Below are 24783 nucleotides of genomic sequence, written 5' to 3'. Positions count from 1 at the left end.
TGTGTCAGGTCTGAGTCCATTCTGCCCACACTTCCTTGGTGTGGTAAAATAATGAAAAAAAGTCATTTACACAGAGACAGGTCTGTCAAAGCAAACATTTTCCTGTCTTGATTTTCTGGTCTCTTCCAGGAAATTCCAACCATTGGTGTCTCATTTTTTCAGAAGTTAACTGTTTGTTTTGGTGACATTATACACCGTATCCTCAGTACATTCTATGGCATGATTGATAATTAGAACAGAAGGAATTGAAAAGCAAATTACTGGCATTCTTCAGTCTGTTGTACAATAGACTGTCTGTTTATAAGATTGTCTAAAATTACTCTTGTTAGGAAGTGCAGCAGTCAGTAAAATAAGAAGCTTTAAATGTAATTTTATTGGCATGTAACTTCTGATGGGTTAAAGGTTTTTGTTTTCGAGAACACAGTATGTCATTGGTATTAAATATAACTAAACATTTGCAGTAATACAATTCCTTTAATTCCTTCAACCCCTTTATTGCCTGTTTATTATAAGTACATTTCCTCAGTAGTTTTTCCTTCTTCCGTTTGGAACATTGTATTCATTTAGATCACCTCAGTTACCATTACATTGTTTTATCTTAAGTATTATTGAATGATCAAAATTTAAATTCAGTACCGAAAGCCTTAGTATTCAAGCGTGTGATTTAATTGTTGGGGCTAAAGGTGGGTTCAGTGTTACATGTATTCTACCTTTTGGTTTATAATAAATGAATAACTTATTACAGAGTGATTGACAAGAAATAAGAAACTGTTGATTTACATTCCCAGTGACGAAAAACAAAGGAAAGCATTTGATGTTTTGAAAATAATTACTTCAAATATTTGCGTCACTAAGTACGAAATGGTGAATCATATTTCTTCTTTTAGGTTGGATTATAGTGGCCCTTCTCGAGAGTTCTTTTTCCTGGTATCCAGAGAACTCTTCAATCCATATTATGGTTTGTTTGAATATTCTGCTAATGACACTTATACAGTGCAAATCAGCCCCATGTCTGCATTTGTAGACAATCATCATGAATGGTAAGCACTTTTATGACTATTTTCAGGATTTCTGATGAATTTTTCAAATTAAAAATGAACTCCAAAACATTTTCTAGGTATTATGTAAAAATTCAGAACCTAAGAGAAAGTTAGTGTATTTAATAACATTTAAAAATTAATTATTTTAAATGTTCAATGCATTTTAATCTGAAATACTCACTTAATCACCTCAGGGATGACCAATGGTAGTGGATTAAAAACTTTGAAATTGAACCTCATTGGTCATCTTTTCAAGATCTGGTAACTGGACTGCAGACTTGACTTGTCTGCAGACTAATTCCTATAATTATAAAGTCATTCCCCTCTGTCTTGACATGCTGTTTCTTAATCCCCTGGTCTTTAGTCTTGCAAAGGCTGCTGACGAGTTCAAATTCTCCACAAGCTCTATGAATTTTGCCACCTTGTTGTGTCATTCCCAAATAATTGTTTCTGTCTTGGTAATTGCACTTATATTCAATTTTCCTCTCCAAAGTCACTCACCCTTGAGCTGCTGGAATTTATACTTGGAGTGATTGATTATGCAGTTGAGTTTAAACAAGAAATTAAAATGTTTGCACTTGAGATTCAGGTGGATTTTACAGCAAATTAGAACTGTCTCCAACCTGAACATAAAAGGTACTTCACTTAATCAGAAAAGTAATACCTATCCTCCTGAAATCTGAATTAGCCAAGTTGGCAAAAACTCTTCCTGTTGGTTAGAGAGGCAATACCTTGAGCTTCAAAAAAGGCTGCCCGCATTCTTTACGCATTCTGGGCTGCTTTAACAAGGCTTGATTGCCTGTCCCCTCACTCGAACAGCACTAAATTTGGTTGTGGATGGTGCTGGGCTTACAAGGCAACCTACAAAGATTGAGGATGGATCATGGACCCAGTAAGTGCTATAAACTCGTAGAGTCATACAGCACGGAAACAGACCCTTTTGTCCAACTTGTCCATGCTGATCAAGTTTCCCAAACAATCTTGTCCTATTTGCTTGCATTTGGCCCATATCCCTGTAAACTTTTCCTATTCATGTCCCTGTCCAAATGTCTTTTAAATGTTGTAACTGTACCTGCATCTACCATTTCATCTGGCAATTCATTCCCCATTTGAACTACCCTCTGTGCGAAAAAGTTGCCCCTTGGATCCCTTCTTTATCCTCTTACCTTAGATCTATGCTCTGTAGTTTTGGACTCCCGTACCCTGGGAAAAGTCCTTTGCTATTTACCTTATCTATGCACATTCCAGTGGGAAAGTGTTCAGAAACCTAGGGAAGGGATAGGCTTTGGAGGCCAGCCAGGAGACACACAGAGAAGCACCATTTTGGGGGTGCCCCTGATGCACATGTAGCAGTCACCTCTGCCCCAAATGATGTGCTCCTCTTTCCTATTTTTTAACCAATTGCATTAAAAAAACAACCTCCTTGCTCTTGCTGCCTGCCATTGCCCAGTGTATTTGGCAATACAGGTGGACTGAGGGCCCAAATGAACAGTAATTGGCTACTTAAGAACAGTAATAGGCCTCAGAGAGGGTGGTCCAGTAGATGCCCCCTGCTACTGCTTGTGTAATGGGGACTGGGCCAGGGTTGTTTTGGGAAGGTCGTGAGCTAGCCACTCATGATACCTCATGATAATAAAATGTATGGTGGTGTGACACCATTCGATTCACCACGAGAAAACAAACATTTACTTTTCCAAATGAACAATGTAATGGTTTGGCTGAATTCTGTTTTAATATAGTGGCTTTTAAAGAGGAAATGAATGGACACATTTCAAAGGTTTAGAGTTTAACTAAATGCATTTCTTTCAGTGAAACAGCACAATACAATAATACAAATAACCTCCTTTTTGAACAGTAAAGTTCTTTGATTTTAGAGACGTGAGGGTCAGAAATTAGATCTCCCTTTTGGTGTCAGTAGGCTGGATTTTCATTCCAGGGTCCTGATCTCAATGCTGGCCCCAAATTCCAGGTTTAAGAGCAGGGGAAGGTTGGTGGCAGAGCCTGGAAACAATTAAATGGCTGCCTCCATGGCCTCTGCAAGATTTAGAATGGTTGGCAGGTTTCCAAGGCTGGTGGGCCAACAAAAGGATCAGATGCAGGAGTTGCTGATGTAGTTTGGTGAAAGAGATGCCTCCCCAAATTGGAGTCACCACCAATGAAATGGAAGACTCTTTACTTGTGAAAATGATCACATCTCTAATCTGTTTTTAAACCCTTTGTGTTTTTCCTGGCATTTGATTTTAGTCTCAGGGGCTTGGAACTGAGTGCAAACAAAACTTCATTACACATTGTCCGGTGAAGGAATTAATTTCCATGTCTCATCTCAAGCAGTAACTGTCTCAATGTCCAGCAATAGAATGGTTGGGTGGATGAGGAAACAGTGATATGGAACAGAGTGAATAATTCAAATCCCTACAGTGTGGAAACAGGTCCTTCAGGCCAACAAATCCTCATCGACCTTCTGAAGAGCATTCCACTCAAACTAATTCCCCTACGTTTACCCATGACTCATGCACCTAACCTATACATCCCTGAACACTATGGGCAACTTAGCATGACCAGTTCACCTAACCTGCACATCTTTGGATTTGGAAGAAACCCACACAGACACAGGGAGAATGTGAAAACTCTACACAGACAATCGCCTGAGGCTGGAATTGAACCCAGGTCCCTGATGCTGTGAGGTAGCAGTGCTAACTACTGAGCCACCATGCCACACTGTGCCATCCTAATGTTTTTAGGACAACTGGCTCTGTGAAGCTTAAACACTGATATATAATTTGGATCTAATGGCATGCTTCCTTGTAATTTTTAAATGTTTCTATGGATAGTTGATTAGCTGGTCTGTTTTTAAGGATCAATATTTAAAAACAACAGGTGATTTAGGTGTCTATTAGTGCCAAAACATTCATTGGTGTTTTGAACATTATAAGTAGGTTTCTGCAAATGCTTGTAAGCTTATATGGCAGGAGCACCTTTTCTTGGATTTAACTCAGCACTGTTGCACTGCTCTAAAAGTGGATCCACATGTAACTGCAGCACTTGAAGAATAGAAACATTATCTGTGGCCACTGGATGGCACCAGAATACTGCATGATTGAAAGATTAATGCAGTGAAAGGATATATCAAGAGAGGCAGAAGTGCTATACTAACTATAGAATGGAGTGTTGCACTGTAATTTTCTATCATGTCTACAATGCCAGTCTGAAAATCAGCATTATTTGTTTTCCTTAAAAATTCAGGTTCTTTGAAACTTTAACCCAAGTGAAGTTAAGATGTTTGTCCATCTTAAGCAACAAATTTGACCATTTCCCAGTTCACTGATGTCCTTCTCAAAGATTTTCCAACATGGATCCTCCTGATTGACAGCCATAGTATTCTACAACATCCGGCCCTAAAACAGTGATTGGCAGTGGCAAGCTGGTCATGTAGGAAGGCATAACTAACAGCTCCTCTCCCCTTATGCAGCTTCCATTATTAAGAAAGCTGACTATGAAGAAAACACAGTTTTTTTTGTTCCGGAAAGAATAAAAATATTTTTGCGTAAATAAAAATATAACAATATTTTTGATGCTTTAATCAAGTGAAATATGCACCTAAATGCCTATGTTGTTGTAGGTTACGTCTGACAACTCCCAGGCCATCGGACAACAACAGAAACATACTTGGTACCAGCACTAGTAATTCAGACATGTGGGGAATCTGAGTTAAATTTCTGTCTTGAGTAATTAATTCCAGTATATATAAAAAGTAAAACCTGACATTAGCAAGAATTACTGAAGCTGCTTGATTCTTTAAAACAGATCCACAAGTGTCCTAATGGGAAGAAAACCTGCTGTTCTTAGCCAGTGTGACCTGTATGTGATCTCAGTCTCACATCAAAGTGAAGGTTTTTTTTACCAGTCTATTAAAATGGCTGAGCCACCAGGGCAACTGGTGAAGAACAACAAACTCCTGCCTTACTAGCAATGACCAACATCTCTAGAATTAAATAAAAAAAGAACCTGCTGTCATCTATCAATTAACAGGCTTCCCTGATTCCGACTAGTAATCTTTTTCTCTTGCAGGAACTGACTTATTCCATTATTTTTCCTATGGTGACACAAACCTGTTAGGAATTTGTCCTAGTTGCCATTCTTATCTGTAAGCTTTTGAAACCCAACTTTGCTATCATCTTGATTTACTTGATTTAGGTTCATGATCAATGTAGGAACCTGCTTCATTGTCTTTAGTAGAGGAAATTGAGCTCATATAATTGCTACCAGGATTTTGCTGGTCTATAATCTCTTAAGAACATAAGAACATGTTGCCTCTGCAGTGAACACTACCATTTTCAAGATTACCAGCAATATCTGCTGTATTTCATGATGCCTATTGAAAACTTTCTGCCTTTAATTTTCTTTTACATCAATAAAAATATTGCCAAATTCTAACAGCAATCTGTGAGACTCACTGCCTTGCTCACAAAGGATGTGATTGTGTATTTTTCAAAGACTATGTTTTTATCTGTGAATCTGTTGCCACCTAGGGAATGAAACTTGCTCATAGTTCACAGTTTATTTAAGATGTGCATTATTTTATTTTCTAGAATTGATCATAAGATGATCTATTATAATCCAAACCTTTGAGTTTAATATCTTTGCTGAGGGATCTTTTGTAATTGAACTGTAAACTTAATAAATAAAATCCAAAAGTTGAAATTGCCAGGACATTACCTTTCAAAATATTTTAACAAAGGTTTTAATTTACATTAATACAAAAACTGATCAATTTGAATATCGAGTATAATGCCTTAAAGGAAGAGTGAGATATCAAATATTTATAAAAGGAATTTCAGATTTTAGGATCAGGGCAACCAAAGTAGCAGCCACTAAATCAACACGTGTTTTCTCATGTTATCGGTGCAGCAGTCTACATATTGCTAGTGTACAAGTCAGTAGTCTCAAACATGATATAAGATGCTTTAATAAAACAAAACTCTCTGATAGTATATAAATTACAATTATCCAAAAGCGAATTAAACTTTGGAACTGCTTTTATTTTAGGTTCAGATTCAGTGGTCGAATCCTTGGTCTTGCACTTATCCATCAGTATCTGCTCGATGCCTTCTTCACAAGGCCATTTTACAAGGGCCTGCTTCGAATGTAAGTGTTTCTGCTTTAAGAAGAAAAAGTTATTTAATGTATTACACTGAAATGTGAAATTGTTACAGTGTTTAAGTGTAATCTTCTTTGACTTGAGCTACTCTTGGGAAATAAGGCAGAGCAAGTGACTGAAATGTCAGTGGGGGAGCACTTTGGGGCCAGCGACCACAATTCTATTTGTTTTTAAATAGTGATGGAACAGGATTGACTGAATCTAAAAGTTTAAGTTCTAAATTGGAGGAAGGTCAATTTTGATGCTATTAGGCAAGAACTTTCAAAAGTTTATTGGTGGCAGATATTCACAGGTAAAGGGAATGCTTGAAAATGGGAAGCCTTCAAAAATGAGATAACGAGAGTCTGGAGACAATATGTTCCTGTTAGGGTAAAAGGCAAGGCTGGTAGGTGTAGGAATACTGGATGACTACAGAAATTGAGGTTTTGGTTAAGAAAAAGAAGGAAGCATTTGCCAAGTATAGACAGCAGAGATCAAGTGAATCCTTAAAAAAGTATAAAGGCAGTAGGAGTGTACTCGAGAGAGAAATCAGGAGGACAAAAAGGGGACATGAAATAACTTTGGCAAATAGGGTTAAAGGGAATCCAAAGTGATTTAATAAATACATTAAAGACAGAAGAGTAAGTAGGGAGAGAAAAGGATCCCTCAAAGATCAACAAGACAGCATATGTGTGGAACTGCAGAAGATGAGGGTGATACTTTTGTATCAGTGTTTACTGTGGAGGAGGGCATGGAAGATATAGAATGTGGGGGAACAGATAGCAACATCTTGAAAAATGCCCATATTACAGAGGAGGAGATGTTGGATGCTTTAAAGCATATAAAGGTGCCTAAATCCCCAGGACCTGATCAGGTGTACTCTAGCACTCTGTGGGAAGCTAGTGATATGAATGCTGGGCTCCTTGCTGAGATATTTGTATCATCGGTAGCCACAGGTGAGGTGGCGAAAGACTGGAGGTTGGGTAACATGGTGCCACTGTTTAAGGTGGCAAGGAAAAGCCATGGAACTATGGACCAGTGAACCTGACATTGGTAGTGGGCAAGTTGTTCGAGGGAATCCTGAGGGAGAGGATTTACATGTATTTGGAAAGGCACGGACTGATTAGGGATAGTCAACATGGCTTTATGCATAGGAAACATTGTCTCACTAACTTGACTGAGGTTTTTGAAGAAGTAACAAAGCGGATTGCTGAGGGCAGAGCAGTGATGTGATCTATATGGACTTCAATAAGGTGTTCAGCAAGTTTCCTCATGGGAGACTGATTAGCAAGGTTAGATCTCACAGAATAAAGGGAGAACTAGCCATTTGGATACAGAACTGGCTCAAAGGTAGAATCCAGAGGGTGGTGGTGGAGGGTTGTTTTTCAGACTGGAGGCCTGTGACCAGTGGAGTGCCACAAGGATCGGTACTGGGTCCTCTACTTTTCATCATTTATGTAAATGATTTGGATGTGAAAATAGAAGGTATAGTTAGAAAGTTTGCAGTTGACACCAAAATTGGAGGTGTATTGGACAGCGAAGAAGGTTATCTCAGAGTACAACAGGGTCTTAATCAGATGGGTCAATGGGCTGAGGAGTGGCAGATGGTGTTTAATTTAGATAAATGTGAGGTGCTGCATTTTGGAAAGGCAAATCAGAGTAGGACTTAGACACTTAATGTAAGGTCCTGGACATTGTTGCTGAACAAAGAGAGCTTGGAGTACAGGTTCATAGTTCCTTCAAAGTGGAATTGCAGGTTGATAGGATAGTGAAGACGGCATTTGGTATGCTTTCCTTTATTGGTCAGAGCATTGAGTACAGGAGTTGGAATGCCATATTGCAGCTGTACAGGACATTAGTTCGGCCACTTTTGTAATACTATGTGCAATTCTGGTTTCCTTCCTGTTGGAAGGAAGTTGTGAAACTTGAAAGGGTTCAGAAAAGATTTACAAGGATGTTGCCAGGGTTGGAGGATTTGATCTATAGGGAGAGGTTAAATAGGCTAGGGCTGTTTTCTCTAGAGCGTCAGAGGCTGAGGGGTAACCTTAGAGATGTTTAAAAAATCATGAGGGGAGGGACAAGGTCTGCGCGGCACGGTGGCACAGTGGTTAGCACTGCTGCCTCACAACGCCAGAGACCTGGGTTCAATTTCCGCCTCAGGCGACTGACTGTGTGGAGTTTGCACGTTCTCCCAGTGTCTGTGTGGGTTTCCTCCGGGTGCTCCGGTTTCCTCCCACAGTCCAAAAAAAAGGTGCAGATTAGGTGGATTGGCCATGCTAATTGCCCGTAGTGTTAGGTAAGGGGTAAATGTAGGGGTATGGGTGGGTTGTGGGTTGGTGTGGACTTGTTAGGCTGAAGGGCCTGTTTCCACATTGTAAGTAATCTAATCTAATCTAAAAAAAAAGTATTTTCCCTGGGGTAAAGAGAAGTCCAGAAGTAGAGGGAATAGGTTTAGGGTGAGAGTGGAAAGATTTAAAAGGGGCCTAAAGGGCAACTTTTTCACGCAGAGGGCGGTACGTGTATGGAATGAGCTGCCAGAGGCAGTGGTGGAGGTTGGTACAATTACAACATTTAAAAGGCATCTGGGCCGGCCCGGGGGGGATATATATGGGAAGGGTTTTAAAGGGATATGGGCCAAGTGCTGGCAAATGGGACTAGATTAATTTAGGATCTCTGCACGGCATGGACGATTTGAACTGAAGGGTCAGCTCCTGTGCTGTACATCTCTATAACTTTCTGACCCTTGTGTATTGTCTGCATTTATTGCACCACAAATATACATCAAGTCATTAAAATGTTCTTAAACATATGTTTTTTTGCAAGATTTGATTTTTTTTCTTGACAACATATTTGTCTTAGAACCAGGAAAATGTTGGCACAATTCTTTTTCAATGCACATATCCACCTTTCAGACAAAATGAGGAACATTATAGTAACAATGATACTGATTTCAGTTAGTTAGTGACTTTGACTTGAAGAGTTGAGAATTGTTTTGCACCTTCTAATGCTTCTCAATGAGCTGCAGGAATGCTGTCTGAACTACAGAGATATAAGAAAAGTTGATTCTCAATAGGTCAGAACCTGGCATTTCTCTTTCCAGCTTTTGTGCTTTCAGTCACTGTTCCTGTTTAATATCATCCTCGCCCTCTCACTGTACTGTTCTGCTTTTAAAACTGGCAATTATGTTTAATGATTTAGTCAATCAGACAAGTTAATCACAGGAATTGTACAATCCGGGATGTTGTAAATGGTGGGAGTTCTTTTATTCCATTATCTACTCACTTATTATAATTTAGTTTTCACTGTCATGTTCATAACTTAAATCTTCATTGAATTAACATCAGACCCTGAGACCAAATTCAGCCTCTTATTCAGGCTTCTTCAAGGAAAGATAAGATGATTTAGATCACATTCATCAAACAATATTCTTTAATTTTGAGTGTTTTTTAACAATGATGACAATTACACCATTCAGCTACTGATGGCGCACCTGGGGCTTTTCAACATCTTGTGATTTTTTAAGCTAAAAGGACATAAGTTGCAGCCATTCCATCTGTATTTTGATGATAGCATTTGTAAATGCCCTGGAAACACCATAAGAAAGGTCTGCCAAGTATTTTGGCTAAAGTTCTCTGTATGTTCGGCATGTGCATTTCCGGTTTAAAATAGGGCTAATTCTGCCTATCACTACCAACACACACCTTCTCTTGGATTGGTAGTCTAGACTCAGACAGGAAGATCCACTTTGATAATGTTGACCTACTTTCAACTCCATAACTCTTTCAAATCTTTTATACTTCTAATACCCTTAACACGTAGTTCATAAGTCTGGCTTCAGTCCTATTTAGATACGTTGATTCATGAAGGGTTATGCTTAAGATTGCAATACATTCAAAAGATTCCTTCAGATGAAGAGGCTTAAATTAAGCTTTAGAGAGTTCAAATAAACTGGTACAGAATTGTAGTTCATGGATGATGTCACAGCAAATTCAGTTTTGTATTTCTCCCTAATTGAGATAGAGATTACCAATCTATTTCAGTATTGGTACATGTTTTAGGCTTAATTTCCTCAAGTGAGATTATTTAGAGGTATTCTTCCATCTTCAGGAGGGTAAGGTACATTCTGTTGCATTAAGTAATTATATATTTTCATCTTAACCTAGTGAGATGAGTTTCGAGTCAGGTGGTCATTACTGGTGCCGCATTTTTTCTGATGATCATTTGTCTCATTTCTGTTGCTTTACATTTGTTTTGAGTCTATCTATTGAGTTCTCCAGAAATATCTTGGGCTGGATCTTCATGATTAAGATGGATATGTCAAAATGTCCTAACTCAGTACGTACTGTTATGTGCAGTCATCACTGCAGGATGATGAGGTAAGAATAGAGTCAGTCCAACCAAACACAGAAGCAGATGATAGGCACCCAAGTTGGTGGGTTGGTTTGTGTGCCTACTTTAGTTCGCTGGGTCTTTGTTTCCCATTATATTATAAACAGCTAGGCCCTCTATCCCTCACTCCTCACACAATTTCACCCTGCTACTTATTCCTCATGCCCTTCCCCACATCTTTTATGGTGTCTATGCCTAGTATGCACAATCTAATGAGCCCTATGATGGTAATGGCAGGTGTTGACATTCTGAAGAAGGATAAAACACACGTTTAGAAATCTGCTTTAACAAAAGTGGCTATCCTATCATCCTGTCAGTCAAATAGGGCCATTATGTTATTAATGAAAGAAGCTTCAGCCACTTTATACTTCTTAATCTTATCTAAATAAACATACAGGAATTGACAAAAGTGACACAAGACTAATTCATTGTAACGTCATAAGGATATCAATCAAGTAAAGTAAATACTTCAGTTTGTTCAGAAAGACCTGTTCTAGTGCATTTTTAAGTTGTGGAGTTCATCCAAACATTCATAATGCACCGAGATGGAACACCAGATGCCTGGCATCTGTTTCTGCTGATACAGCTCCCAGAGGGATACAAACTCAAGTGGAGTGTCTACTTGCTTGATAACATTTTTATGGAGTTATGGAGGAGGTATAGAATTACCCTACTGGAGACATGTTTAAAGTTAACTTCTAAAAGGTTCCCAAATACATCCTTTAGCTCTCAGCTCCTCTGGTGGTCATCAGAAGCTGAACTAAGCTGAACTGTGGGCGGCACGGTGGCACAGTGGTTAGCACTGCTACCTCACAGCACCTGTAGACCCGGGTTCAATTCCCGACTCAGGTGACTGACTGTGTGGAGTTTGCACGTTCTCCCCGTGTCTGCGTGGGTTTCCTCCGGGTGCTCCGGTTTCCTCCCACAGTCACAAAGATGTGCGGGTTAGGTGAATTGGCCAAGCTAAATTGCCCGTAGTGTTGGGTAGGGGGTAAATGTAGGGGTATGGGTGGGTTGCGCTTCGGCGGGTCGGTGTGGACTTGTTGGGCCGAAGGGCCTGTTTCCACACTGTAAGTCTAATCTAATCTAATCTAAGTTTACAACTGTTGCGGAGGTCTATGAAGTATCTACCTTGTCAATGGAGCTGGCCAGATCAAGAATGCAAATTGCAGATTTTTCAACTGCACCATTATTGCGTGCCAGTGAATATTTCTAGTGCAAGGAGTGGAGCGGACTCATGGATTTGGCACCCACAGTCCAAGCTCCACCAGTTTTAAATAACTCCAGAGTCAGCCTGACATCTCAAAAATCCATCAATGTTGTCAGTGCCAACTTGAGGTTGCTATGATGTGGAGGTGTTGGTGTTGGACTGATGTGGACCAAGTTAAAAAATCACACATCACCACGTTATAATCCAACAGGTTTATTTGGAAGTACAAACTTTCTGAGTGCTGCTCCTTCAGCAGGGAGCTAGTGGAGCAGGATCATGGGACACAGAATTTATAGCAAAAGATCATAGTGTCATACAATTGATGCGATATATTGAACAAACTTAAATTGCTGTTAAATCTTTCATCTTTTAGAATGGGTTACAGGTTTCAATTTATTAATATGTAAATCCCAGAATTTCTTTCAAGTCACATTCCTGAGATAACTTAAGGTTTTATTTACAAAAAAGGTAGCATCTCAGCTCAGACAATACATTAAGGATGTGAGGTTAGAGTCTGTATGTATTCCAATGTTGAGTCAGACTAGTTCTATTTCCAAATTAGAAATTTTAAAAATGGCACATGGACTGACTGCCTACAGTTTGTTTGCTTTTTGAACAAAATAGATTGTATCTGCAAATACAATTCTGCAAATGCAGATTCGCCCCATAGTTTTATGTGTGTGTGTGTGTGTGTGTGTATACGTGCATGTGAGGAAGAAAGTGTGTGTGTGTGTGTGTGAGAGAGAGAGAGAGAGAGAGAGAGAGAGTGTGTGTATAGTGTAGTGGGGTCACCTGTAGTGTGACATGAACCCAAGGTCCCGCTTGAGACCATCCTCACGGGTACTGAACTTGTCTATCAGCTTCTGTTTGGCAGCTCTGTGTCATTGCGTATCCCAAAGTCTGCCTTGGAGGACGGTCACCTGAAGATCATTAGGCCAAATGTTCATGACTGCTGAAGTATTCCCCAACTGGGAGGGACCATTCCTGTCTGGTGATTGTTGTACTGTGCCCATTCATCCGTTGTCATACCATCTGCTTTGTCTTGTCGATATACCATACCACGGGGCATCCTTGCCTACAGCATATGAGATAGACAATGTTGACCACATCACATGAGTACATGCAGCATACATGGTATTTGCAGATACATTCTGTTTTGTTCAAAAAGCACACGGTCTGTAGGCAGTCAATCCATGTGACATTTTACAAATTCCTACTTTGGAAATAGAACCAGTCTGACTCAAAATTGGTTTGCATACATACTCTAACCTCACACCTTTAATTCATTTTCTGAGTTGAGTTATCACCTTTTTTTAAATAAAACCATAAGTTATCATGGGAATTTGACTTGAAAGAAGTTTTTTGGAATTTACATATTAATTAACTGAAACCTGTAACCCATTCTAAAAGATGAAAGAGTTAACAGCAACCTAGGTTTGTTCAATATTTCGCACCAGTTGTATGACACAATTTTTGTCAGTAAACTATTACCATGCTCAGATCGATAGTGGGTCAAATATAGAGTTTATTGACAACAGCATTTGGGAGAAGTCAAGTCCTCAAAGGGTGCCCGGACTTCTCATCGAATACATGGGCTGGTTTATTTATACAATTTCATGAGTCTACAAGTAACGTGTACATTTAGCAAGACACCACCTTTGTTCCTGATCGCTGTTCTCAGCAGATGTTCCAGCTTGATAGCCTTTGTCCTCCTTGATTTGATTTGTACACCAGGTGTTAACTGCTTCCACAAATGCCTCCTTGCCCTTTGTCCTTCTGTACTTCCATTCACAAGGTTGTTACAAGTCTGATGCTCATTTTGTGCCTCACTAACATTATTACGGATAACTATGGAGTCTTCCTGAGGTATTACCATGTATTAATTACATTATTACAAGATCTTAAATATTAACTCTTTCCTCTCTGCCTTCACATAACCTTTTGACACCTTGCAAAATGTCCATATTACCGAGGAGAAAGTGCTGAATGTCTTGAAACGCATAAAGGTGGATAAAGTCCCAGGATCTGATCAGGTGTACCCTAGAACTCTGTGGGAAGCTAGGGAAGTGATTGCTGGGCCTCTTGCTGAGACTTTGTACCATCGATAGTCACAGGTGAGGTATCAGAAGACTGGAGGTTGGCTAACGTGGTGCCACTGTTTAAGAAGGGCGGTAAGGACAAGCCAAGGAACTATATACCAGTAAGCCTGATGTCGGTGGTGGGCAAGTTGTTGGAGGGAATCCTGAGGGACAAGATGTACATGTATTTGGAAAGGCAAGGACTGATTAGGGATAGTCAACATGGCTTTGTGCATGGGAAATCATGTTTCACAAACTTGATTGAGTTTTTTGAAGAAGTAACAAAGAGGATTGATGAGGGCAGAGTGTTGGATGTGATCTATATGGACTTCAGTAAGGCGTTCGACAAGGTTCTCCATGGGAGACTGATTAGCAAGGTTAGATCTTGGAATACAGGGAGAACTAAACATTTTGATACAGAACTGGCTCAAAGGTAGAGAACAGAAGATGGTGGTGGAGGGTTGTTTTTCAGACTGGAGACCTGTGACCAGTGGAGTGCCACAAAGATCAGTGCTGGGTCCTCTACCTTTTGTCATTTACATAAGTGATTTGGATGTGAACATAGGAGATATAGTTAGTAAGTTTGCAGATGACACCAAAATTGGAGGTGTCGTGGACAGCAAAGAGGGTGACCTCAGATTACAACAGGATCTTGACCAGACGGGCCAATAGGCTGAGAAGTGGCAGATGGAGTTTAATTTAGATAAATGCGTGGTGCTGCATTTTGGGAAAGCAAATCTTAGCAGGACTTAATGGTAAGGTCCTAGAGAGTGCTGCTGAAAAAAGAGACCTTGGAGTGCAGGTTCATAGCTCCTTGAATGTGGAGTCACAGGTAGATAGAATAGTGAAGAAGGCGTTTGGTATGCTTTCTTTTATTGGTCAGAGTATTGAGTACAGGAGTTGCGAGGTCATGCTGTGACTGTACAGGGCATTGATAAGGCCACTGTTGGAATATTGCATGCAATTCTGGTCTCCTTCCTATCGGAAAGATGTTGTGAAACTTGAAAGGGATCAGAAAAGATTTACAAGGATGTTGCCAGGGTTGGAGGATTTGAGCTACAGGGAGAGGCTGAACAGGCTGGGGCTGCTTTGCCTGGAGCATTGGAGGCTGAGGGGTGACCTTATAGAGGTTTACAAAATTATGAGGGGCATGGATAAGGTAAATAGACAAGGTATTTTCCGTGAGGTGGGGGGAGTCCAGAACTAGAGGGCATAGGTTTAGGGTGAGAGGGGAAAGATATAAAAGAGACCTAATGGGCAACATTTACATGCAGAGGGTGGTACGTATATGGAATGAGCCGCCAGAGGAAGTGGTGGAGGCTAGTACAACTGCAACATTTAACAGGCATCTGGATGGGTTTATGAAGAGGAAGTGTTTAGAGGAATATGGGCTGGGTGCTGGCAGATTGGACTAGATTGAGTTGGGATATCTGGTCAGCATGGACGGGTTGGACCGAAGGGTCTGTTTCCATGCTGTACATCTCTATGACTCTATAATACTGCTCCACTAGCTACCTGGTGAAGCAGTAGCACTCTGAAAGCTTGTATTTCCAAATAAACCTGTTAGACTATAACCTGGTATTGTGTGATTTTTGCCTTTTGAGGTTGGAGTGCCTGCTTTTTTTGGAAGTTCAACTATCCTGCATCTATAGTGTAGTAAAAGAATCTTCAAGTGTAACAATGAATTTCCTTTATGTTGCGTACCTTCAACAGTTGTCTGAAGACAGAATGATTTAACTCCAGTCCAGACCAATTAATTTTTAACTGCTTAATTTACACAAAGCAAAAGCACATGGTTCTGATAGAAGAAACCTGAAATGTGCATGAGTAATTTCTGTTGGCTTACTATTGCAAAAACAAACAGTGGTTATATACATTTCCCCCTTTGTGGGAAATGTAACTTAATGTAAAAACATAAACCCTTCCTGGCCAGTTCTGAGATTCTTGCCTGAAGGACAAATCTTCTGGAGTCCGTTACAGGACACATTATGAATTGCTCAAGTTTAAGCCTTTTTAAGTACAGTAGTAAAATAGCCAAAGAATCCTACACTGATCATCAGAAATATATGTTGTAAGCTTCAGAGAATATTTGTTAGTTGCAGGCCAACCAATGTATTTGGAAGACTTATTACCAATCTGAAAATGTGACTATCCACGATTTAGATAGGTTTTCTCTGATCACTGTGCTTATATTAAGGAAATAACCTTGAGTCTAGTTTGATAGTTTCTCCTTCTTTACTTAAAGAATCTTCCATTGAAAGTAGTTGGATCATCTGTGGAATATAAACATTGCGGAAATCTCCCCGAATTTAATATTTTGCCCGGAGTGTTACAGATGGATGGTGTTAATTTTCTTGAGTGTTTTCCAGATCCCTTGCTGTAACATCAGCAGGAGATCGATGGAAACACTGGGGAGATAACAATCACGATCATTTATATTGTTTCTGCAAAAATTGCCATTGTTGAACTCTGTTGAAATTGCCATCACTTAAAAAAAATTGTTCATATAATTCCACAGGGTAATGCCAAACTTCCTTCTTTGAAAATGATACAAGAAGTCTCACTCCATCATCCCCTCTTTAAGTGTCTCTTCAGATTTGGTTTATTGGGTCATTTATCCTGCTCATTTTCCATGATACTATTTTGATAGAGCACATGAACATCCTTTGAGACAGTTAACATGAACTTGACTGTAGGCTCTAGGGATATTTTCCAACTGCACAGAAGTAATCATAGTCCTTTAAAAAGCTGGTAAAAAGAATTTTTGATCAGATTATATTGTTAGAATGATTAATGTGAACACCTTTATGCCCTGTTTTCATTACAGAGTTGTCTAATACTATAAGAGTATCATTAGAGACATCTCACAGTCACCAAAGATCCATTGTGGAAAGAGGCCATTTGGCCCATTGAGTTCAATCTGACCCTCCAATGAGCATTCCATCCAGATCTAGTTCTCCACCTATCCCCATAGCCCCGCATTTACAATAGATAATCCATCAAACCTCCAACATTCCTGGACACTATGGACAACATTGCATGGCCAAACTACCTCACATGCACATGCAAAATCCACACAGTCAGTTGCCAAGGCTGGAATCAAACCCAGGTCCCTTGAGCTGTGATGCTGCAGTGCGAACCCTTCCTGGCCAGTTCTGAGACTCTTGCCTGAAGGACAGTTGCACTTGACAAATTTTCTGGAGTCAATTACAGGACACATTATGAATTGCTCAAGTTTAAGCCTTTATAAGTACAGTAGTAAAATAGCCAAAGAGCCACTGTGCTGCCCAAACCCACCTTCCTACCCTCTTAATAATCAATTAAGCATCTATTTTAGAATTAACTTATAGTCACGTTTTCTAATCTGTGAGCAAGTCACAGTAAAGGAGAAGGTGGTCGATAAATTGTATCCGGTAACATTAGGTAAAAATAGTAAATAGGCAAAAGGTTGGCAATACTCCAGTTAGAAAAGTTACACAGTGCGGTTGGGATGCATTTTAAATTAAGGGAAGTAAGGATGGAAACTGTGGAAGTTCTGGCCATATTCCTTCAATCATATTTAGATTTAGGAGAAGTGCCACAACATTTGACCATTCGTTTTCTTCATTCATATGATGTGAGCATCACTGGCAATGCATCATTTATTACCCTGGACAAGGTGATGCTGAGCTGCCTTCTTGAACTGCTGTCGTTGATCTGATCTAAGGACACATAAAAGGCTGTTAGCATGGAAGTTCCAGGACTTGGACCCAGGAGCGGTGAAAGAATGGTTGGTAGAGTTTCAAGTAAGAAGGATGTGTGGCATAGAGGGGATCTTGATTAGTGTTCATATATCAGCTGCTTTTGTGATTGCTGATTTGGAAGTTCCTGTTTAAGGAGCCTTGGTGAGTTCATAGATCATCATAGGATCCCTACAATTTTTGAAACAGGCAATTTGGCCCAACAAGTTGGATGTGATCTATATTCACCCTGACCCATTTCCCCCTACCCTATTACTCCACATTTATCCCTGACTAGTACACCTAACCTACATATCTCTGAAAACTATGGGCAATTTAGCATGGCTAATTCACCTAACCTGCACATCATTGGATTGTGGGAAGAACTGGAGCACCGCAGACATGGGGAGAACATGCAAACTCCACACAGACAGCCCCATAAGGCTGGAATCGAACCCAGGTCCATGGCGCTGTGAGCCAGCAGTGCTAACTATTGAGCCACCGTGCCACCCTACAGCACATCTTGCAGATGATACATATTGCTGCCGCTGTTGGAGGGAGTGAATTGTTATCGTAGTAAATGGATGCTTTGTCAAGTGAGCTGCTTTGTCTTGAATGATATTGAATTTCTTTACTATTTTGGAGCTACACTCATCTAGGCAAGTGGGCCTTGCCCACTGTCTGCAAGAGATACTCGGCTCGCCCTACAACTCTGCCTTTTCCTGTAGCCTTATTTATTCTATCTCTCTCTCTCTCTTACATACACACTCAAGGCAGAGATAGTTAAGGCATTCAATAAGGCATTGGATGATTAGGTGAATAGAAACAATCTACAAGGGGGCGGCACGGTGGCACAGTGGTTAGCACTGCTGCCTCACAGCGCCAGCGACCTGGGTTCAATTCCCGACTCAGGCGACTGACTGTGTGGAGTTTGCACATTCTCCCTGTGTTTGCGTGGGTTTCCTTCGGGTGCTCCGGTTTCCTCCCACATTCCAAAGATGTGTGGGTCAGGTGAATTGGCCATGTTAAATTGCCCGTAGTGTTAGGTAAGGGGTATATGTAGGGGTATGGGTGGGTTGCGCTTCGGCGGGTCGGTGTGGACTTGTTGGGCCGAAGGGCCTGTTTCCACACTGTAAGTAATCTAATCTAATCTAAGGGTGTGGGAAAAAGGCAGGAAAATAGCACTAAGCCATAATGCTCTTTGGATAGTCAGTGCAGACACAATGGATTGAGTGCTTCTTTCTGTGCTAGAACACTTCTATATGGAGGGAATTATTTGCGGTGGTGACCTATAGGATATTGACTTGGGATTGACTCGTCACTTCAAAGTTTGCACAAGTGGCACAAAACTCAGAAATGTGTTTAATGGTGAGGACGATATCAACAAATTTCAAGAGTATGTAGACTGTTCCAGTGGGTAGATGAAATGTAACAGAGAAGTGTGAAATGTTGCATTATGCCAGGAAGAATGAGTAGGGATAATATTAACTAAAGGTACAATATTAAAGGGTTGAACAAGGGAGAAACCTGACAATGTATGCAAATAAACATTTTCAAGGTGAGGATAAGATGGAACCACCGTTATGTTTAGTTGAAAAATAAGATAAACAAAGCCACAGAGAACAAACCAAGAAAGTTGTGCAAATCTTGGTAAGTCACTGGATAGGACCCATTTGGTGTCTGATTCTGTGGGCATACGTGCAGAAGAATGAAAAGGTGACCAGAACTGGACAGTGTACTCCAGATGAGGTCTCACCAATAACCTGAACAACCTCAACATGACATTCCAACTCCTACATTAAAAGGTCTGAACATTGAAGGCAAGCATACTAAATGCCTTCTTAACCACCTTAGCGACATGTGATGCAAATTTCAAACAATTATGCACCTGAACCCCTAGGTCTCTCAGTTCTACACCACTACACAAGGCCCGACCATTAATTGTGTAAATCCTGACCTTGCTTGTTTAATAAAAATACAGTTCCATGACTTTATCCAAATGAAATTCCATCTGCTACTCCTCAGCCCATTGACCCAATCGATCAAGACTTCCTTTTAATCTTAGATAACCTTCTTCACTATCCATTGCACCATCAATTTTGATGTCCTCCGCAAACTTACTAACCATACCTCATATATTTTCATTCAAATCATTTATATAAATGACAAACAAAAGTGGATCCAGCACTGATCCCTGTGGAACACCACTGGTCACAGGTTTCCAGTCTGAAAAACAACCCACCACCACCACCACGCTATCACCTGCCATTAAGCCAATTTTGAATCCAGTTGGCAAGCTCACCCTGAATCCCATGTAATCTAACATTACTAATTAGTTTACCATGTAGCACCTTGTCAAAGGCTTTATTAAAGATCAAGTATAACAAATCTATTGCTCTGCCCTCATCAATCTTCTTAGTTATAGGGTCATAGAGATGTACAGCATGGAAACAGACCCTTCGGTCCAACTGATCCATGCCAACCAGATATCCCAACCTAATCTAGTCCCATTTGCCAGCACTTGGTCCATATTCCTGTAAACACTTCCTATTCATATACTCATCCAGATATGCCTTTTAAATGCTGCAATTGTACTAGCCTGCACCACTTCCTCTGGCAGCTTATTTCATACATGTACCACCCTCTGCATGAGAAAGTTGCTCTTTAGGTCCCTTTCATATGAGGATGTGACTAGAAAAGTTGATGAGGGTCGAGCTGTGGATGTGGTGTCAATGGACTTCAGCAAGGCATTTGATAAGGTTCCCCATGGTAGGCTCATTCAGGAGGTCAGGAGGAATGGGATTTAGGGGAACATAGCTGTCTGGATATAGAATTGGCTAGCCAACAGAAGACAGCGAGTGGTAGTAGAAGGAAAATATTCTGCCTGGAAGTCTGTGGTGAGTGGTGTTCCACAGGGCTCTGTCCTTGGGCCTCTATTGTTTGTAATTTTTATTAATGACTTGGATGAGGGGATTGAAGGATGGGTCGACAAGTTTGCAGATGACACAAAGGTTGGAGATGTCGTTGAGAGTATAGAGGGCTGTTGTAGGCTGCAGCGGGACATTGACAGGATGCATAGATGGTCTTAGAGGTGGCAGATGGAGTTCAACCTGGATAAATGCGAGGTGATGCATTTTGGAAGGTCAAATTTGAAAGCTGAGTACAGGATTAAGGATAGGATTCTTGGCAGTGTGGAGGAACAGAGGGATCTTGGGGTGCAGATACATAGATCCCTTAAAATGGCCACCTAACTGGACAGGGTTGTTAAGAAAGCATATGGTGTTTTGGCTTTCATTAACAGGGGGATTGAGTTTAAGAGTCGTGAGATCTTGTTGCAGCTCTATAAAACTTTGGTTAGACCACACTTGGAATACTGTGTCCAGTTCTGGTCGCCCTATTATAAGAACGATGTGGATGCTTTGGAGAGGGTTCAGAGGAGGTTTACCAGGATGCTGCCTGGACTAGAGGGCTTATCTTGTGAGAAGAGGTTGACTGAGCTAGGACTTCTTTCATTGGAGAAAGGAGGAGAAGAGGGGACCTAATTGAGGTATACAAGATAATGAGAGGCATAGATAGAGTCGATAGCCAGAGACTATTTCCCAGGGCAGAAATGACCAACACGAGGGGTCATAGTTTAAGCTGGTTGGAGGAAAGTATAGAGGGGATGTCAGAGGCAGGTTCTTTACACAGAGAGTTGAGAGAGCATGGAATGCGTTGCCAGCAGTAGTTGTGGAGGCAGGGTCACTGGGGACATTTAAGAGACTCCTGGACATGCATATGGTCACAGAAATTTGAGGGTGCATACATGAGGATCAATGATCGGCACAACATCGTGGGCTGAAGGGTCTGTTCTGTGCTGTACTGTTCTGTGTTCTATATCTATCCCCTCTCACCCTAAACCTATTCCCTCTAGTTCAGCATTCCACCACACCCTGAAAAAGACTTTGTCTATTTATCCTATCCATGCCCCTCATGATTTTATAAACCTCTATAAGGTCACCCTTCAGCCTCCGACACTCCAGGGAAAACAGCCCCAGCCTGTTCAGCCTCTCTCATGAGCTAAAATCCTCCAACCCTGGCAACTTCCTTGTAAATCTTTTCTGAACCCTTTCAGGTTTAATAACATCCTTCCAATAGGAAGGAGACCAGAATTGCACACAGTATACGAAAAGTGGCCAAATCAATATCCTGTACAGTCGCAACATGACCCCCCAACTCCTATACTCAATTCTCTGACCAATAAAGGAAAGCATACCAAATGCCTTCTTTATTATCCTATCTACCTGTAACTCTACTTTCAAGGAACTATTAACCTGCACTCCAAGGTCTCTTTGTTCAACAACAATCCCCAGGATCTTACCATTAAGTGTGTAAGTCCTGGTGTGATTTCTTTTCCAAAATACAGCATTTAACTCAATTAAACTCCATCTGCCACTCCTCAACCCATTGGTCCAGCTGAGCAAGATCAAGTTGTACTCTGAAGTAACCTTCTTTGCTGTCCACTACACCTCCAATTTTGGTGTCATCTGCAAAGTTATTAACTATACCTTCTATGTCAAATCATTTATATAAATGACAAAAAGTAGTGGATGCAGCACCGATCCTTATGACACTCTACTGATCACAACCCTCCACCACCATCCTCTGTCCTCTACCTTCGAGCCAGTTCTGTATCCAAATGGCTACTTCTCCCTGAATTCCATGAGATCTAACCTTGCTAACCAGTCTCCCATGGGGAACCTTGTCGAAAGCCTTACTGAAGGCCATATAGATAAAAGTGGATAGATCCCCAGGACCTGATCAGGTGTACCATAGAACTCTGTGGGAAGCTAGGGAAGTGATTGCTGGGCCCCTTGCTGAGATGTTTGTATTATCGATAGTCGCAGTTGAGGTGCCAGAAGACTGGAGGTTGGCTAACATGGTGCCACTGTTTAAGAAAGGCGGTAAGGACAAGCCAGGGAACTAGAGAACAATGAGGCTGATGTCGGTGGTAGGCACGTTGTTGGAAGGAATCCTGAAGGGTAGGATTTACATGTATTTGGAAAGACAAAAACTGAGTAGGGATAGTCAGCACCACTCTGCCCTCATCAATCCTCTTTGTTACTTCAAAAAACTCAGTCAAGTTCATGAGACATGATTTCTCATGCACAAAGCCATGCTGACTATCCCTACTTGTCTTTCCAAATACATGTAAATCCTATCCCTCAGGATTCCTTCCAACCACCGACATCAGCCTCATTGTTCTCTAGTTCCCTGGCTTGTCCTTACCGCCTTTCTTAAACAGTGGCACCATGTTAGCCAACCTCCAGTCTTCCGGCACCTCAACTCTGACTATTGATGATACAAACATCTCAGCAAGGGGCCCAGCAATCACTTCCCTAGCTTCCCACAGAGTTCTATGGTACAGCTGATCAGGTCCTGGGGATCTATCCACTTTTATGCATTTCCAGAAATCCAGCACCACCTCCTTTGTAATATGGACAAATTTCAAGATGTCACCATCTATTTTCCCACATTCTATTTCTTCTATTTCCTTCTCCACAGTAAACACAGATGCAAAATGCTCGTTTAGTATTTCCCCCATCTCCTACAGTCCCATGCATAGGCTGCTGTGCTGAACTTTAAGGGTCCCTATTTCTCTCCATAGTTACCTTTTGTCCTTAATGTATTTATAAAAACCCTTTGGATTATCCTTAGCCCTATTTGTCAAAACTATCTCATGCTCCCTTTTTGCCCTCCTGATTTCCCTCTTAAGTATACTCAAGTATACTTATGTATACTGCCTTTATACTCTTCTAATGATTCACTCAATCCCTCCTGTCTATACCTGATATATGCTGTTGCTTTTTCTTAACGAAAACCACAATTTATCTAGTCATCCATCATTCCCTACACCTACCAGCCTTTCCTTTCACCCTGAGAGGAATGTATGGTTTCTGGACTCTTGTCTCATTTTTGAAGGCTTCCCATTTTCCAGCCATTCCTTCACCTGCAAACATCTGCCCCCAATCAACTTTTGAAAGTTGTTCCCCAATACTGTCAAAATTCACCTTCCTCCAATTTAGGACTTCAACTTTCAGATCTGGTCTATCCTGTTCCATCACTATTTTAATACTAATAGAATTATGGTCACTGGCCCCAAAGTGCTCCCCCACTGACACCTCAGTCACTTGACTACTTATTTCCCAAGAGTAGGTCAAGCTTTGCACCTTCCCCAGTAGGTACATCCACATACTGAATCAGTTACTCTCTGAAAAAACTCAATCAACTTTGTGAGACATGGTTTCCTCACATAAAACCAGATGTCTGTCCCTAATCATCCCTTGTCTGTGAGCCACGTGCAGGCAACTGGGACTAGTTTTGTTTGAGATTATGATCAGCATGGACTGGTTGGACCAAAGGGTTTGTTTTCATGCTCTTTGTCTCTCTATCTTTGTGACTCTGTAGAAATCAAGAGTTGTTGGCATGATACCAATGGTGCAGTACTGCAGTTACACAGAGAGACAGGAGAATGTAATGTATTTCTTAGAGCAGAGCAAGTTTTAATCGAGGTGGACAAAATTATGCAGTTTTTTAATAGAATGCGCAAAGAGAAATCATTTCCAAATGCAGAAGTTCAATAAGAGTACACTCATAGTGTATTTGGCAGAAGAACTGTGGACAAAATGAAGGAAACCATGTTTCTGCAGTGAGTTTTGATCAAACATTTACAGAGTTCAATGCAGCACAGGAACAGGCTCTTCGGCCCTCCAATTTACTTCCAGAAAGAGTGATGTAAGCAGATTCAATAATCACTTTCAAAAGAGAATTAGATACCTGTAGTATTTATTGGTAAATTTAATCAAACAGAGCATTTAATTTTAACTTCCTGTGAAAGGCAAACCACAGAGAGCCATGTCATCATTCCATTCTGAAAAATGTTATGAAATATCAAATTGAATTTGTTTGTAAACTTTCTAATGAAATATCAGCAAATATTGAGATACTGGAGTATTCCAGCATATTGTTTCTTTTGAAGGGAATTGACAGATATTGTCTTTAGCTTTATTTGAAGATAATTTCTTCTTTCCAACTGCAAAACATCAGAGTAGCAACTGAGGCCCAGGGTCAGTTGTTGCCTTTTTTAGACAATTCCTTTAATTATCTATCATTTATCCTGACTAGCAGACCATCATATATAAACAGATATGCTGAACTTTTAGCATTTCTT

General features: G+C 40.6%; 1 protein-coding gene across 1 annotated transcript in view; it reads left to right on the top strand.

Moving 5' to 3' along the window:
* hecw2a (HECT, C2 and WW domain containing E3 ubiquitin protein ligase 2a) overlaps positions 1 to 24783 on the top strand; it is a 339242-nt gene that overhangs the window by 270296 nt on the left and 44163 nt on the right. The window contains exons 22-23 of the mRNA XM_060827390.1: positions 888 to 1040; positions 6087 to 6185. Coding sequence (XP_060683373.1) covers positions 888 to 1040; positions 6087 to 6185 — 252 coding nt within the window. The remainder of the gene's footprint in view (positions 1 to 887; positions 1041 to 6086; positions 6186 to 24783) is intronic.

The sequence above is a fragment of the Hemiscyllium ocellatum genome, chromosome 7 (genome assembly GCF_020745735.1).
Source record: "Hemiscyllium ocellatum isolate sHemOce1 chromosome 7, sHemOce1.pat.X.cur, whole genome shotgun sequence".
Taxonomy (NCBI): domain Eukaryota; kingdom Metazoa; phylum Chordata; class Chondrichthyes; order Orectolobiformes; family Hemiscylliidae; genus Hemiscyllium; species Hemiscyllium ocellatum.
Note: the sequence above shows the minus strand (reverse complement) of the source record. Positions and strands in the feature narration are given on the sequence as shown.